Below are 15485 nucleotides of genomic sequence, written 5' to 3'. Positions count from 1 at the left end.
TCTGTTTATTATCATATTGCAATTGTATTATTACGATCTCTTGCATTGCATTAGCATTTTTACAAGCTCTTGTTTTATTTTACAGAAAAATGCCACATGCGCTATCTGATGTGTGGAGACATTTTACACCAGCTAATGTGCAAGGGAAACCTGTATATATGTGTAAATATTGTGATAAGACGTACGTGAAGAATGCCACAAAAATGCAGCAGCACATTGCAAAGTGCAAAAAAATTCCTCAAGGCCCAACACATGCAGCAGCCAGGAGTTCCACTCAAGGGGAAAATGAATCTGTTTCAGCTGTATCAGAGTCAGATACCCACTCATCAGCTCCTGGTCCCTCTGGCATCGGAGGATTCTTTGATTTTATGGATGACACTAGCCAGAAAAACGCAGATGAGTGTTTCGCTCGTGCAATCTATGCAGCTGGCTCACCCCTGATGCTGACATCCAATGTGTACTGGAAGAGATTTTTGAATGTTCTCCGACCAGCATACATTCCCCCAACCAGACATGCATTGTCTACTCATCTACTGGATGAAGAGTTCAGTCGAGTTCAAGCAAAGGTGAAACAGACCATTGACCAAGCTGACTGTATTTCAGTCATCACTGATGGATGGTCCAATATCAGGGGACAAGGAATTATTAACTACATAATCACCACTCCTCAGCCTGTGTTCTACAAGAGTGTAGACACAAAGGAAAACGGACACACAGGCCAATACATTGCAGATGAGCTAAAAGTGATCATCAATGACCTTGGACCAGATAAAGTTTTTGCACTGGTCACTGACAACGCAGCCAACATGAAGGTTGCCTGAGCACATGTGGAGGAGACCTACCCACATATAACTACTATTGGCTGTGCAGCCCATACACTAAATCTTCTCCTAAAAGACATAATGGCACTAAAAACAATGGACACTCTGAATAAGAGAGTGAAGCAAGTTCTGAAATATGTTAAAGGCAAACAAGTAACTTCCGCTACATTTCTGTCAAAGCAAAAGGAAAAGAACAAGAGTACTACACTGAAGCTTCCCAGCATAACGCGATGGGGTGGTGTTGTTATCATGTTTGACAGCCTTCTGGAGGGAAAGGAGTCTCTGCAAGAGATGGCCATATCCCAGTCTGTAGGCATCGACAGTGACATCAAGAAGGTCATCTTGGATGATGTGTTCTGGGAAAGAGTATCTAGCAGCAGGAAAATCCTCAAACCTATTGCAGCAGCAATAGCGAAGATAGAGGGGGATGGTGCCATCTTGTCAGATGTCCAGTGCCTTTTTGCAGAACTCAAAGAAGAAATCCAGACAATTCTGCCCACTTCCCTACTACTGAAAGCAGAGGAAACGGCTGTGGTCAAGTCATTGGAACAGCAGAGGGAGCATGCACTGGCTTCATGCAGCCAGTGCATGCAACAGCATACATGCTGGACCCCAAATATGACAAGGGCATACTTTCTGGGGAAGAGATCAACGGTGCCTATGCGGTCATTACAGCCATGTCTGACCACCTGGGTCTCGATAAAGGCAAACTTCTAGGCAGTTTGGCAAAGTATCGAACAAAGCAAGGCCTTTGGAAAGGGGATGGAATATGGCAGTCATGCCAGCACATATCTGCAGCCACCTGGTGGAAGGGACTATGTGAATCTGAGGCCCTTGCACCTGTAGCCTCCATCCTCCTCCAAATCCCACCATCATCAGCCGCCTCCGAGCGCAACTGGTCACTGTTTGGCAACACCCACACAAAGGTTCGCAACAGGCTCACAAATGTGAGAGTGGAAAAGCTGGTCGGCATTCGGGCAAACCTACGGCTCTTTGAACCTGACACAGAGCCATCCTCAACAAGGCTGGAAAGTGACACTGAAGAGGAAGACTCAGAGTTGGATGCTGAGGAAGTGGACATGTTGTTGGATGATGATGAGGTCCAGGAAGAGTCCTATTGACTGAGCAAAAATGAGAAAAGAGGATTGCTTGAAGGAAGATTTGCATGTTTAATGGGACGTTTTGGAGGATAAGTGGCATTTTTCATTTAACCTTTTGAATGGGACTTTGTGGAGATTTTTGGACAGGGGGCATTTTTGAATGAGCGGGGTTAGGGGATGGTAATATTGAACTCAACATTTCTGTTTTTATTCATCCATGAAACAAGTTATTAAAACGTGTTCTATTCTACTGTACTTACAAATAAATCTGTTGAAATATCTGTTGAAAACATTTTGCATGGAGGTTTTCTTATGATTTCTGTTTATATTTATGCTTGGAAATAATATATTCCCAGTTAGTTCTCCTAAATTCCCATTAATTTCCATAATTCCCATTATTTCCATGGAAAGTTTCCAATATGGAATATTTCCAAAATTCCCAAGCTTAACTTACCATGGAAATTTACCAGAAACTTTTTGGAAATTTACCGGAAATTTTCCACCCCTTTGCAACCCTAACTGACTCTATATCACACTTAAAGCTTCCTGTAAATGAAAGAATCAGTGAAAACGAGGCACTTCAGTTGATTTTAAACAAAAACTCTGAACATAACCTGATCCAGACCAGGTTATTGGTTCAGCATCAGTAACCATGGTGATGTAGCCAGGTAAACACAGAGACAGACAATTTATGCTCACAATCACACATCTCCAGTTAACCTTGCATGCATGTTCTTGGACTGTGGGAGGAAGAGTACCTGAAGACAACCCACATAGACCACACTATCTCCCCTATTTACAGAATTATAATCTAATTAGATGATAAAGTAATAAATTATTTGGTATTTTAATAAAAATACATTTTAGCAATAGTTTATAAGTCAACAATTATAGTTTTAAAAAAAGTGACAAATCAAACAGTCAATAAATCTTCTACAGCTGAAACTAATGTAGACAATGTCGGGGGAGGAAGTAAAAGTAAAAACCAGAGACGATAACTACCAAAATAAAACGGGAAGTGAATAACATTCAAGCTCACTTTAAGCTCAGCAGTCAAATTCTGTTTTGTATTAATCTATTGTTTTGAATTTTTGTTTACATTTTATGTTTAAGTGAGGCAATGAGTCATATCACTATGACCAAATATATATTTCATCTTTTCAGTCAGAAATAATCAATTGATCATATTTTTATTACTAAAATTTTCTGAAAATCAAATTCTGATATCTGAACAAACAGCTCTGTAAAAACCTTCAGAATACAGGAATCGAACTAGAAGGTTTGGTGGATGAAGCACTGCTAAAATAAAGAATTTGGACTCAGAGGAGCAGATGGGACATTTCATTGCAAATGAAAGACAGAAAGTGAACAAATATCACTAAAAATCCCAGACGCTAATTTCTACATTAAGACTTTTTTTCAAATCAATTGACTGTTTATGCAGTAATAGAAATCAGGTTTAACATGATCATCGGTGGAACATTTTAAATCCTGACCTGAGAGTTTCCATTTTACAGCGTGGACTCTTCACTCCAGCAGACAGAAACTTCACTCCTGAATCCTGCAGGTCAGAGTTACTCAGGTCCAGCTGTCTCAGACTAGAGGACTGGGAGCTGAGAGCTGAGGACAGCGCTTCATAGCCTCTCTCTGAGAGCTTACAGTGACTCAGTCTGAAAAATGACACATAAACATTAAACACTGTTATTAAATTGTAATGAGGGTGCACTAAAGAGTTTTTAGATTTTTTGCAATAAATCCTGTTTATTGCAACACTAGGTCAACACTAGGGCTGCACAATTAATCGTTAGAAAATCGCGATCTCGATTCATACTTGTGTGCGATCTCATTTCCAAATGACAACGATTTAAAAAAAAAAAAAGACGACGATTGTACCGCATTTTGATCCGGGACGTACTCTGCATGAAAACAAGCGCTCACTCTTCCTGCTCAACAAATGATAAGGGCGGAGCCTTATACCACGTGATACAGAAGCTGCCGTGTGATGCTAAAATTAGCAGGGAAAAACAACGGAGAGCACGTCAGGGATGACGAGAAAGTGACAGGAGAAAATCCGTCCCAGTCAACCACCCAAACACCAATAACGGGAACCTTATACAGCGCTTCCCTATACCCGTCGAACTCCCGCAGGCACAAAGAAACTACGGAGGCTATCACTTATCACCTGACCAAAGATATGGCTCCATCAACACTGTGCAAAACGAGGGATTTAGGAAAACGATCAACACCCTAGACAAACGCTACACAGTGCCGTCCCGCAACTATTTTTCTATTGTTGCACTACCTGCTCTGTACACGCAGCGTCGAGCAACGGTGGAGACGGAATTTCAAGCAGGACAACATTTTGTTGTTTTTATGTTTATTTATTGTTTTTATGTTCAGTCTCAACTGTTACGAAGTTGATGTGCAGTTAATAAGTGCAATAAATATTTATACTGGAAAAGAGAATCGTGAGAGAATCGTGATCTCAATTCTAAGCCAAAAAATCGTGATTCTCATTTTATGCAAAATCGTGCAGCCCTAGTCAACACTAAGAGATGACACTAACATAAAACTATTACAGAAGTTTAACTGACTTTTTTCCCCATTTAGTGGCTTCTTATTGGTTAATTCTGTCAATTGATGAAAAGCACAACATAACTTGATCTCACCTCAGAGTATTCAGTTTACAGTCTGGACTTCTCAGTCCTGCAGAAAGAAACTCCACTGCTGGATCCTGCAGGTTGTTGTTACTTAAGTCCAGCTCTCTCAGTGTAGAAGACTGGGAGCTGAGAACTGAGGACAGAGCTTCATACCCTCTTTCAGAGAGATCAGGGACACTCAGCCTAAAAGACAAAAACAAAATAAAGACATAATCTGAAAAATTGTCATTTGATAACAAACTGTTTGTGATTAATTTAAATCACTTCTTGTGTTGAACCTTTGAAAGAAAGACAAATGTCAGTGTGCATTACTATTTATGGCTAAAAAACGTTTTAGTTTAAAAATGTTCCCTGTGTAAATATAAAGACCTGGAACTTGTTCATTAAATGCTAAACAAAAACAAGTGATGACTCATTCTGTGAACAGGTGACAGTAGGGCTGCACGATTTTGCATAAAATGAGAATCACGATTTTTTGGCTTAGAATTGAGATCACGATTCTCTCACGATTTTCTTTTCCAGTATAAATATTTATTGCTAGGGATGGGTACCGGTGTCCGGTGCCATGATGGCACCGGTTCTGACATAAACGGTAGTAACCAGACCGAAAAGCAGCGCACATTTCGGTGCTTTATTTCGGTGCTTTTTTTTCCTGAGCTGTGATACACTTCTAGCCAATCATTTTACGTTTCCGAGGATAGTAGGCGGGGCCGGGTACGTACGTTCTTTTAGAGCAGAGCTACAGATTAAAAATGTCCAAGGCGAAGCGGTCAAAAGTCTGGCTGTACTTCACAGCAAAAGATGCAAACTCAGCAGCAACAAGTGCTTTAAGCTGATACTGTGATACTGTCAAAGGAGGTAACACCTCGAATCCGATGAAACACCTGGCGACGCATAGCGTTTTTTTTAAAAGCCAAGAAATGCGCCGTATTTGATAGCTTGCTGCGAGACCTCACACCGAGCGCATCTACTGCGGGTGTGGTGCCTGTTATCGACCCGGAGTTAGAACATCCCCCAAAAACCCGAAGAGGAGAGTCCTGGCCCCTAGCCCTGCCAGTGTAGCAGAAATGATGAGGATGATGATGCAGCAGCAGCCGTTCTTCTCTGCGTGAGGAGCTTAATGTTGTTCGTGTGTAATTTACGTTGAGTAGGCTAACCACGTTATTACATTAATGCATGTAAGGTGAACTAGCAAACATCATCATAGCTACATGCGGCTGTCTTCTTGTTTGATGGCAGATACTCCCTTCACCCTGGCCAAAAAGGCTAAAATGACCAAAGAAAAAGTGGAAAACAGTTAAACATGAGAGGTTTTTGGACAAAGTTTGTGTTTTTTCCATTGTTTAAGCACTGCTTCCAGTCAAGAGTGATACCATATATGCCCCATAGCTGCAGGAAAGGCACACATTGTTATCTTTTTACAAAAAAAACAGCTGAGCACGAGAGGTTTTTGGACAAAGTTTGTGTTCTCCATTCTTTAAGCACCATTTGAGCACCGGCACCGTTTCAAAAGTACCGGTTTGGCACCGGTATCGGATAAAACCTAAACGATACCCATCCCTATTTATTGCACTTATTAACTGCACATCAACTTCGTAACAGTTGAGACTGAACATAAAAACAATAAATAAACATAAAAACAACAAAATGTTGTCCTGCTTGAAATTCCGTCTCCACCGTTGCTCGACGCTGCGTGTACAGAGCAGGTAGTGCAACAATAGAAAAATAGTTGCGGGACGGCACTGTGTAGCGTTTGTCTAGGGTGTTGATCGTTTTCCTAAATCCCTCGTTTTGCACAGTGTTGATGGAGCCATATCTTTGGTCAGGTGATAAGTGATAGCCTCCGTAGTTTCTTTGTGCCTGCGCGAGTTCGACGGGTATAGGGAAGCGCTGTATAAGGTTCCCGTTATTGATGTTTGGGTGGTTGACCGGGACGGATTTTCTCCTGTCACTTTCTCGTCATCCCTGACGTGCTCTCCGTTGTTTTTCCCGCTAATTTTAGCATCACACGGCACAGCTTCTGTATCACGTGGTATAAGGCTCCGCCCTTGTCATTTGTTGAGCAGGAAGAGTGAGCGCTTGTTTTCATGCAGATTACGTCCCGGATCAAAATGCGGTACAATCGTCGTTTTTTTTTTTTTTTTTTTTTAAATCGTTGTCATTTGGAAATGAGATCGCACACAAGTATGAATCGAGATCGCGTTTTTCTAATGATTAATCGTGCAGCCCTAGGTGATAGGCAAGACTGTAAGTATGTAGCAATGAGAGGGAAGGCTGGCTCATATCCTGGTGAGTGAGGGTTAGTTACTCTAGGAAAAGGTCAAGGTATGATTGAGAGATTCTGGGAGACTGAACCAGTGAAATGGAAATTCGTTCAATTAAAGCAGATATAGTGATTAGTCCTTCCATCAGTTGTCCACAAAGCAGTGAGATAAAGTCTCAAGTCTCATTCTGCACAGTGTAAATGTCAGTGTCCTCCGGGTCCTCACTGATCATTGCATTCTGTCACAAATTGTCATGGTTCACAGACTGTGTACAGTCGGAAATCAAAGTGCACGACATTGGAGAGATTGAAAAACAATCAAGCATGCAGATCTAACAACAGGAAGCCAGAAGAAACACGAGGAATATAATTGATTCAGCAGCTGCAGATCCTTGGAGCTGTACTGGTGAGGCAGATTGTAACATATAGAAGTGAACTCATCTTCAGCTGAGCAGTGCACTGATGCAGAGCAATAAGACCAGAGGAGCAATGAGGGAGTTGATCACCTACGGCTCCATCACAGTCTTTGAACGTCTTCAGTCAGTACAGAATCATGCTGCGAGGCTTTTAACCAGCACATTAGACTGGACATTACTCCAGTTTAATCTCTTCACACTGGTAACCAGTTCATTTTAGGCGTTATTTAAAGTTTTAGTCCTTACTTTTAGTCCCAGTTTATGTTTCTGACTTTCTACAATCCTACAGCTCTTCTCACATCTGAGATCTTCCAGTCAAAGGCTTTTACTGGTCCCACTAACTCATTTATTCAGACTCTAGTATTCAGAGTGGCCTTTAACTAGTTTTAGGCTGTATGATGTTCAGTGTTTGCTGTTTAATGTTTTTATCTTCTGTGTTTTTATTGCCTGTTTCTATTGTAAAGCACTTTGTGGTTTTTGACCTGTGAAAGCTGCTGTATAAAGAAATTTACTTACAGGATGATTCTGGACGTGACTTTGATAAAAGCTGACACCCAGATATGTTTAAGACACTCTGACATTTACTGCTGCTATCAAACATTAACTATAATATACTGTATTTAGTGCTGATGATCATGTAAATAAATATGTTTAAGTTTTTAAGGGTCCATCACACATTACACTGTTTATGTTATAAATAAAGCCTGATCACATGTTTACTCACAGAGCTTTGTTGGAGGCTTTGACCACTGGCAGCAGCCTCAGCAGAGCCTCCTCTGAAGCAGAGTATTTCTGCAGGTCAAACACATCCAGATCTTCTTCTGATGACAGTAAGATGAAGACCAGAGCTGACCACTGAGCAGGAGACAGTTTACCTGTGGAGAGACGTCCTGATCTCAGGGACTGTTGGATCTCCTCCACTAGAGAACGATCATTCAGTTCATTCAGACAGTGGATCAGATTGATGCTTTTCTCTGCAGACAGATTCTCACTGAGCTTCTCCTTGATGTACTGGACTGTTTCCTGATTGGTCTGTGAGCTACTTCCTGTCTGTGTCAGCAGACCCCGTAGGAGAGTCTGATTGGCCTGCAGTGAAAGACCCAGGAGGAAGCGGAGGAACAAGTCCAGGTGTCCATTTGGACTCTGTAAGGCCTTGTCCACAGCACTCTGGTGGAGAGATTGAAGTTTTAGTTTGTTAAATAGTTTAGACCATGTAGAGGTTGTTTGTTGTTCTTCGAGCAGATTGAGTCCAGAGTTGATGAAGGTCAGATGGACATGAAGAGCAGCCAGAAACTCCTGAACACTCAGATGGATGAAGCAGAACACCTTGTCCTGGTACAGTCCTCTCTCCTCTTTAAAGATCTGTGTGAACACTCCTGAGTACACTGAGGCTGCTCTGATATTGATGCCACACTCTGTCAGGTCTGATTCATAGAAGATCAGGTTTCCTTTCTGCAGCTGATCAAAAGCCAGTTTTCCCAGAGACTCCATCATCGTCCTGCTCTCTGGACTCCAGTGTGGATCTGTCTCAGCTCCTCCATCATACTTGACCTTCTTCACTTTGGCCTGAACCACCAGGAAGTGGGTATACATCTCAGTCAGGGTCTTGGGCAGCTGTCCTCCCTGTCTGGTTTCCAGCACATCCTCCAGAACTGTAGCAGTGATCCAGCAGAAGACTGGGATGTGGCACATGATGTGGAGGCTTCGTGAAGTCTTGATGTGGGAGATGATCCTGCTGGCCTGCTTCTTATCTCTGAATCTCTTCCTGAAGTACTTCTTCTTCTGTGGGTCAGTGAACCCTCTGACCTCTGTCACCATGTCAACACAATCAGGAGGGATCTGATTGGCTGCTGCAGGTCGTGTGGTTATCCAGAGGCGAGCAGAGGGAAGCAGTTTCCCCCTGATGAGGTTTATCAGCAGCACATCCACTGAGGTGGACTTTCTAGGGTCAGTTAGGATTGTAGTTTTGTGGAAGTCCAGAGGAAGTCGACACTCATCCAGACCATCAAAGATGAACACAACCTGGAAGTCTTCAAAGCTGCAGATTCCTGCTTCTTTGGTTTCAGTAAAGAAGTGATGAACAAGTCCCACCAAGCTGAACTTTTTCTTCCTCAGCACATTCAGCTCTCTGAAAGTGAATGGAAATATGAACTGGATGTCCTGGTTGGCTTTGTCTTCAGCCCAGTCCAGGCTGTATTTCTGTGTTAAGACTGTTTTCCCAATGCCAGCCACTCCCTTTGTCAGCACTGTTCTGATTGGTTCATCTCTTCCAGGTGAGGCTTTAAAGATGTCTTCTTGTCTGATGGTTGTTTCTGGTCTGTCTGGTTTCCTGGATGCTGTTTCAATCTGTCTGACCTCATGTTCATCATTGACCTCTGCAGTCCCTCCCTCTGTGATGTAGAGCTCTGTGTAGATCTGATTCAGGAGGGTTGGGTTTCCTGCTTTAGCGATGCCCTCAAACACACACTGGAACTTCTTCTTCAGGGTGGATTTAAGGTTACGATGACAAACTGGAGCTTGAAGTTCTGAATAATAATAATAAAAATACAACTTCAACAATCATATTTTACAAATCGCTGACGACAATTTCTGACCCACTGAGAAATGACTGAACACACTGGTGTCATGAGTGTCTCATTTATCTAACAGCTTAAAACCTTAAGTAAGAAATCCTCTTACGTCTCTGCAGACGGTCAGCCAGCTCCTCCTGCTTCATTCTCCTCAGGAAGTCCACTGTGATCTTCACAAATGCCTCTCTGCTGCTCCTCTGCTCATCATCCTCCCTCTGAAACTCCAAGCACTGGGGCTTATTTGGATTCAGAGCCTTCTGGATCTTCTTCAGCTCGTTCTTCACAAACGTGATGATGTTGTCCTCCAGCAGCTGGAACAGAATATTTATGAATGACCCACCACTCTGAACTTCAGTCCACACAACATCCACTTCTTTACCATCAAGAAGCATATCATCCACGATCTCCTCACCAATTATAAGTTTGACTTTATCTGATTAACTGAGAATTTCTCCACAACTCCACGGTCCCAAAACGCTGATTCTGTTCATATGAATGCAGCGATTTCAGTGGGAGAAACATTTCACTGGTGTTCAGAGCTGAACTACCAACAGGTTGATGATCGAAGCCAGAAACTTGGCGATGTTATAGGTGACAGAGTTGATCATACAGACAGCTGGTCTTAAAGGTTCACTCTGTTTACACATACAGATCAGTATTTAAGGTTTGACTCTCATCATCCACTGGAGCACAAACTGGGCGTCATCAGGACGCTACAACACAGAGCGAACGCCATCCCCACAGACACAGCAGCCAGGGAGGCAGAAGAACATCACATCAAGAAGGTCCTGAGGAAATGTGAACCAGCTGACCAAACACATCCTGCTGCAGGATGTTAACATAGCAGCACACTGATGATCCACTCACTGTGAACAACACATTTGGACCTGATTTGCTGCTCTGGTTTACACGTGTGTGTAACTCTTAGAGCTGATTGGCTGCTTTTTATGGGGGCTGGGTCTTTGGAAAGTGAGCAAACCACAGTTTTAGTAACACACCCTGAACTGCACACTTTAACAAACAACATGAGATTTTAACTGTAATGTAAAAATCCTGTGATTCACTGTTATTAAGCACAAACACATCTATGGCCCCGTTTCCATTAGTAGCTGCTCAGATCGACTCGCCACAGGTCGCCACGACTGGACTGGATCCACTGGTTTCCATTACACCACCTAATGTGGTCGTCTGAATACAGCAGAGTGTTGACTCACATCATTAGTAAGTGCTAATGCTGCTAATTTCCATCATATTTGTCATTTATTTCTCAGAGTTATTGAAGAAACAGTTATTCAGCTTCATTCCCACTGATCTCGACTACAAACTGTTTCACTTTGGTTTCTGTTTAAAGCCTCGATGTTTAAAACGTTTCCCTGTGATCACATTTGCACCGTCTGATTTCAAAGTTTGTTTCTTTTGGTCATTTAGTCCACAGAGTCCTTGGTGTTCTGAAAGGGACCTATAAACAAATGTATTAATATTAATAATAAAGTAGTTGTTGTACATGTACAGACCATAAACATGGAGTCCAGCTGTGTTTGATGCTGCTGGGCAGACTGACCACTGGGACCCTCTGAGCTCTGCTGCTCCACTCTGTGGATGAACCATGGACACACACATGAAGCCACTTTCATTATTAAAATGTGAATTTAGCCTCTAAAAGCTGTGTTCAGTCAGTGTTGCTGCTTCCCTGTGTCTGACCTCACGTATGTGCTTCTGAAAGAACTGTTAAAAATCCCGTAAACACTTTTTAACCTGTGAAAAAACCTTTTCAGAACAGTTTAAGCTGTTATATGTTGAACTCTTGGCTGACATCATATTAAATGCTGTGGACTCAGAATATGATGTCACTCAAGTTTACATGTGTGTGAAGGCAGACGAGTCAGTACTTTGGTGATACAGTGTAAAGCTGCACTGATTTCCATGAACAGCACTGTGGTTCAGTGTTGTCCTGATGGAGTAACAGCAGCCAGTATGATCCAGGCTTTAGCTGCTGGGTCTCTGTGTGACCTCTCAGACTGTTTAACAGATCAGACACAAAGAGCATCAGAGCTGTTCTTTAAAGACAAACATGAACCCACTCAGGTCACACTTTCCCCACAGATATGAGCATCACTGTCCTCAAACAGCAAATGACCAAGTCGAACATTTGGATCTTTTCTCTTTCATTGTTTTCTTTTTAATGAATCTTTGTAACAATCTGAGGATGTTTCAGGTCATATTTATCCAGGAAACACAAACATGTAAAGGAGTCATCACAGCTCTCTGACCTCGTTGCTCCAGGTTCACCACTGAAGTGTGGAGGTCGACCTTTGGACCGGTCACTCCTCACAGACGGACAGCTGGACCCTGCAGACTGTGACCTCTGACCTCTGCAGACACAAACATGATTGAAGCAGCTGTGATCACACAGACTGCAGATAATGCAGCTGTTTCCTGTCAGTAACATCCTCTTAGATTAGAGTTCAGCTTTTTACAGGAAAACTGGACAAAACTGATTTTTGTTACAAACTCATTTTCATTTCCTCTCAGCTCACAAACACAGTCAGACAATCAACCAGAGTCAACACTGATTATAATGTCAGTGCAGAATTATTTCTGTTACTCAGTGAGTTCAGCTCTCTGACCTCGTTGCTCCAGGTTCACCACTGAAGCCTGGATTTTGACCTTTGGACCCGTCACTCCTCACAGACGGACAGCTGGACCCTGCAGACTCTGCTCTGTCCTCCTCTTCCTCCATCATCATCTTCAGTCAGTCTGAGAGGTAAACCACAAACACTCAGTGAGTTCACATTAACAGGAGTAACCGAGTTACAGTCGCTGACCTCTGACCTGTCATGTGACCTAGAAACCAGGTCAATATGTCTGTAGGTTCAGTCATCCAGGTCATGTGATCTAAGGAGCTTGGAAAGAAAAGAGACGTCTTTAAGTTTCTGGAAGACGTTTCATCCAAGAAGCTTCTTCAGTTTTAAAACCAAACGGTGGAGAGTCCCAGATATTTAAACCTGAGAGGGAAAGAAAGCATGTCGCTGACCCACCACTGATCATGATCAATGGTGGGTCAACAATATAAACACTTATTTCAAGGATGAAACTGTGAGTCTGATCACTTGAGCACAAACATCTGGAGCACAGACATCTGGAGCACAGACATCTGGAGCACAGACATCTGGAGCACAGACATCTGGAGCACAGACATCTGGAGCAGCATGTCGATGCTGTTGGTTGAGATGCTGAAGACTGAAGTCCAGGCAGCTCCAGCAATGATCCACTGATGTGGTTTTATTCCACGTATGAATGTTGTTATTGACAGAGATGAAGTTACTCAAACAAGTCATTATTACACATATTACACAGAACACTTTAATTAAAAGTAATGGAGTATGTTACGTCATTACTCCTCATAACAGTACTTTCATGTTACTGTGTAAAATGAGCTGAAACACTGTCTCATAATCACCATAATCTAAAGCTGAGGTACAGCCCCACACACCAACACAGATCCTGATGAGGTCACGTGATGTTTCTCTGAGTGTTTATGAACACAAATCAAAGATGAAACAGCACAAAGACACTTCAAAGTGATTCTACTGTGGAAACATGAACAGGTAGAAACCTGCAGCCTGACTGCTCATCACTTTGTTACCTGTTCAGGTTCAGCAGCAGCAGCTCACTTTATCACGGTGCTGGTCTGGGGTCAGTGTTTACTCAGCTTTAACATCACTCTGGGTTCTTGGCTAGCTTAGCGTTAGCTTAGCTTTAGCTTAGCGTTAGCATGCTGTCAGGTGTCTCGTGTGGTGTGTAAATATTAATCACAGTGACAGTAAAGGAGGTAAAGGGCTGTGACGTCATCACGTACGCTGCGTCCTCTGAGTGAACTCACAAAGTACAAACTACAAGCACACAAACACGAACGTAGCTCAGAGTGGCGGACACACTCGGCCTCGTTGGTCCAGCTGTGAGTCCGTTACCGTGAACTATGGAGCGGCAGATTTGTGCTGAACTAAGCTGCACACAGCTGATGTTAGCCAGGAAACATTACACACTGACTTTAATACAAACACACACAGTTTGTTGTGTGAAGAACTCAAACATGAGCTGAACAAACAGTAAAGTTCCTAAAGACAAACTGTTAAAGGAGGAAACAAAGCAAACTTACAGTTTCTTCACACACCAACAACAAGCGCCACTCCACGAAGTTCAGGAAGTGAAAGTAAACTTTCAGCCTAATGCGGCGTTTGAAGACAATCAGGGGCTTTGAAACACTATGCTGCGTTCAGGTGCACCTCAGAAACTCCTAAACCTCTGGCAGGCTGTGATTTATTTCTGCTGGTTTTCCAGTTTGAAGCACAAACATCTGTCATCACTTTGTTGTTCTTCTTCCTGCAGCGTTTGAATATTTCAGCACTGAACTGATGTTTGTTCAAAGCTCATTTCAACCTGTTGAAGTCATGAATGAAAGTGCAGACTGAGAGTGGATCACATGATGTTTAAGGTGTGTCATGTGACACGTTCAGTATTGTCACACATGTCTAGATTGTCCCTGATATCAGAACTGCTCAAACACTGATGATTATATTTTAAGAATTATTCCTGATGGCAGCAAAGTTTGAATGGAGCTCTCTGTCTGTGCTGATTTGTCGCCCTCTGGAGGTCAAAGCACAAACTGCATGATTTCAGTGTAACCACTGACCGATGGATGCTTCGTAAATGCAATCGCAACACACCTATTACCTGTAATATACACCTGTAAATGTATTCTGTTGGTTTACTCTTATTTCAAACGACGTTTCTTACCTTTGATCAATGAATGAGGAGCGTTGGGATGTGTTGCGAGCGTTGAGTTACTTATTTTCTCTCCCGAAACGTAAAAGAGGAGATTTTTTAAAAGTGCCGCCGCATCTCAAACTCGCAACAGCGCCGGAAGACCGTAGTGGCCAAAAGTATATTACACCCGTAGTGGTTTAGCACTACCATAGAGAAACGGTTTAGGCCGTTTAGCTAAACAATCCCAGGCTCCCGCGCGGGAATCTACCAGCAATTCTTATGTGCCATGACTACTAAGCAGTTACCACAAATTTTGCAGATATGCCAATAATCATTCAACCATGAAAGGTTTTTATTTACAGACAGAACAGTTTGTTATACCTGGAGTAAAAAACACTTTTATCACAAATGTTGTCAATGTTCTTTCAAATTGTGTCTCGTTATTGTTCTCCTGCATCCTGCTGTCTAAACCCAGCAGCAAGATTATAACCTGGAATGTCTTTGTTTGTGTTTGGAATCAATTTTGTTTAATATAATTGTTTATTTTTTCACTGCATGTCAAGATGCAGAAGAAAGTTGCGCCATATCCAGGGAAAATCTCTGTGGCGTTCCACAAGGGGCCACTTGGATACCTTCTCCAGGACTCGTCAAAAGAAGCTCGAAGGATTAAAAATGACCCCAAGCTTCAGGACAAGTCTGCACCTGTGAGGGAGGACGATGCTCTGACTGTCATCTATCAGAGAGGAGGGGATGCCTCTGACATGAAGGAAGTGCAGGGAGAGTACATCCTGCAGTTTGGAAAATATAAAGGGAAATCTTTCCGGTGGCTTCTGGAGAATGATGTCGGGGACACCATGTACCTGATCAAAGATCTCCAGAAGCAAGAGG

At 42.6% G+C, this 15485-nt stretch overlaps 1 protein-coding gene across 1 annotated transcript in view; it reads right to left on the bottom strand.

Annotated features, from left to right (window-relative positions):
* The window catches only part of LOC113010984 (protein FAM151A), a 509869-nt gene extending 495566 nt beyond the window's left edge, over positions 1 to 14303 (bottom strand). The window contains exons 1-8 of the mRNA XM_026150329.1: positions 13990 to 14303; positions 12458 to 12733; positions 12101 to 12202; positions 11345 to 11423; positions 9940 to 10141; positions 7985 to 9785; positions 4591 to 4764; positions 3418 to 3591 (exon numbers count right to left, since the gene is read on the bottom strand). Coding sequence (XP_026006114.1) covers positions 3418 to 3591; positions 4591 to 4764; positions 7985 to 9785; positions 9940 to 10141; positions 11345 to 11423; positions 12101 to 12202; positions 12458 to 12576 — 2651 coding nt within the window. The 5' untranslated portion in view covers positions 12577 to 12733; positions 13990 to 14303. The remainder of the gene's footprint in view (positions 1 to 3417; positions 3592 to 4590; positions 4765 to 7984; positions 9786 to 9939; positions 10142 to 11344; positions 11424 to 12100; positions 12203 to 12457; positions 12734 to 13989) is intronic.
* Between the last annotated feature and the right edge of the window lie 1182 nt (positions 14304 to 15485).

This window comes from Astatotilapia calliptera, chromosome 18, assembly GCF_900246225.1.
Source record: "Astatotilapia calliptera chromosome 18, fAstCal1.2, whole genome shotgun sequence".
NCBI lineage: Eukaryota > Metazoa > Chordata > Actinopteri > Cichliformes > Cichlidae > Astatotilapia > Astatotilapia calliptera.
This window is presented reverse-complemented; position numbering and strand designations above follow the sequence as displayed.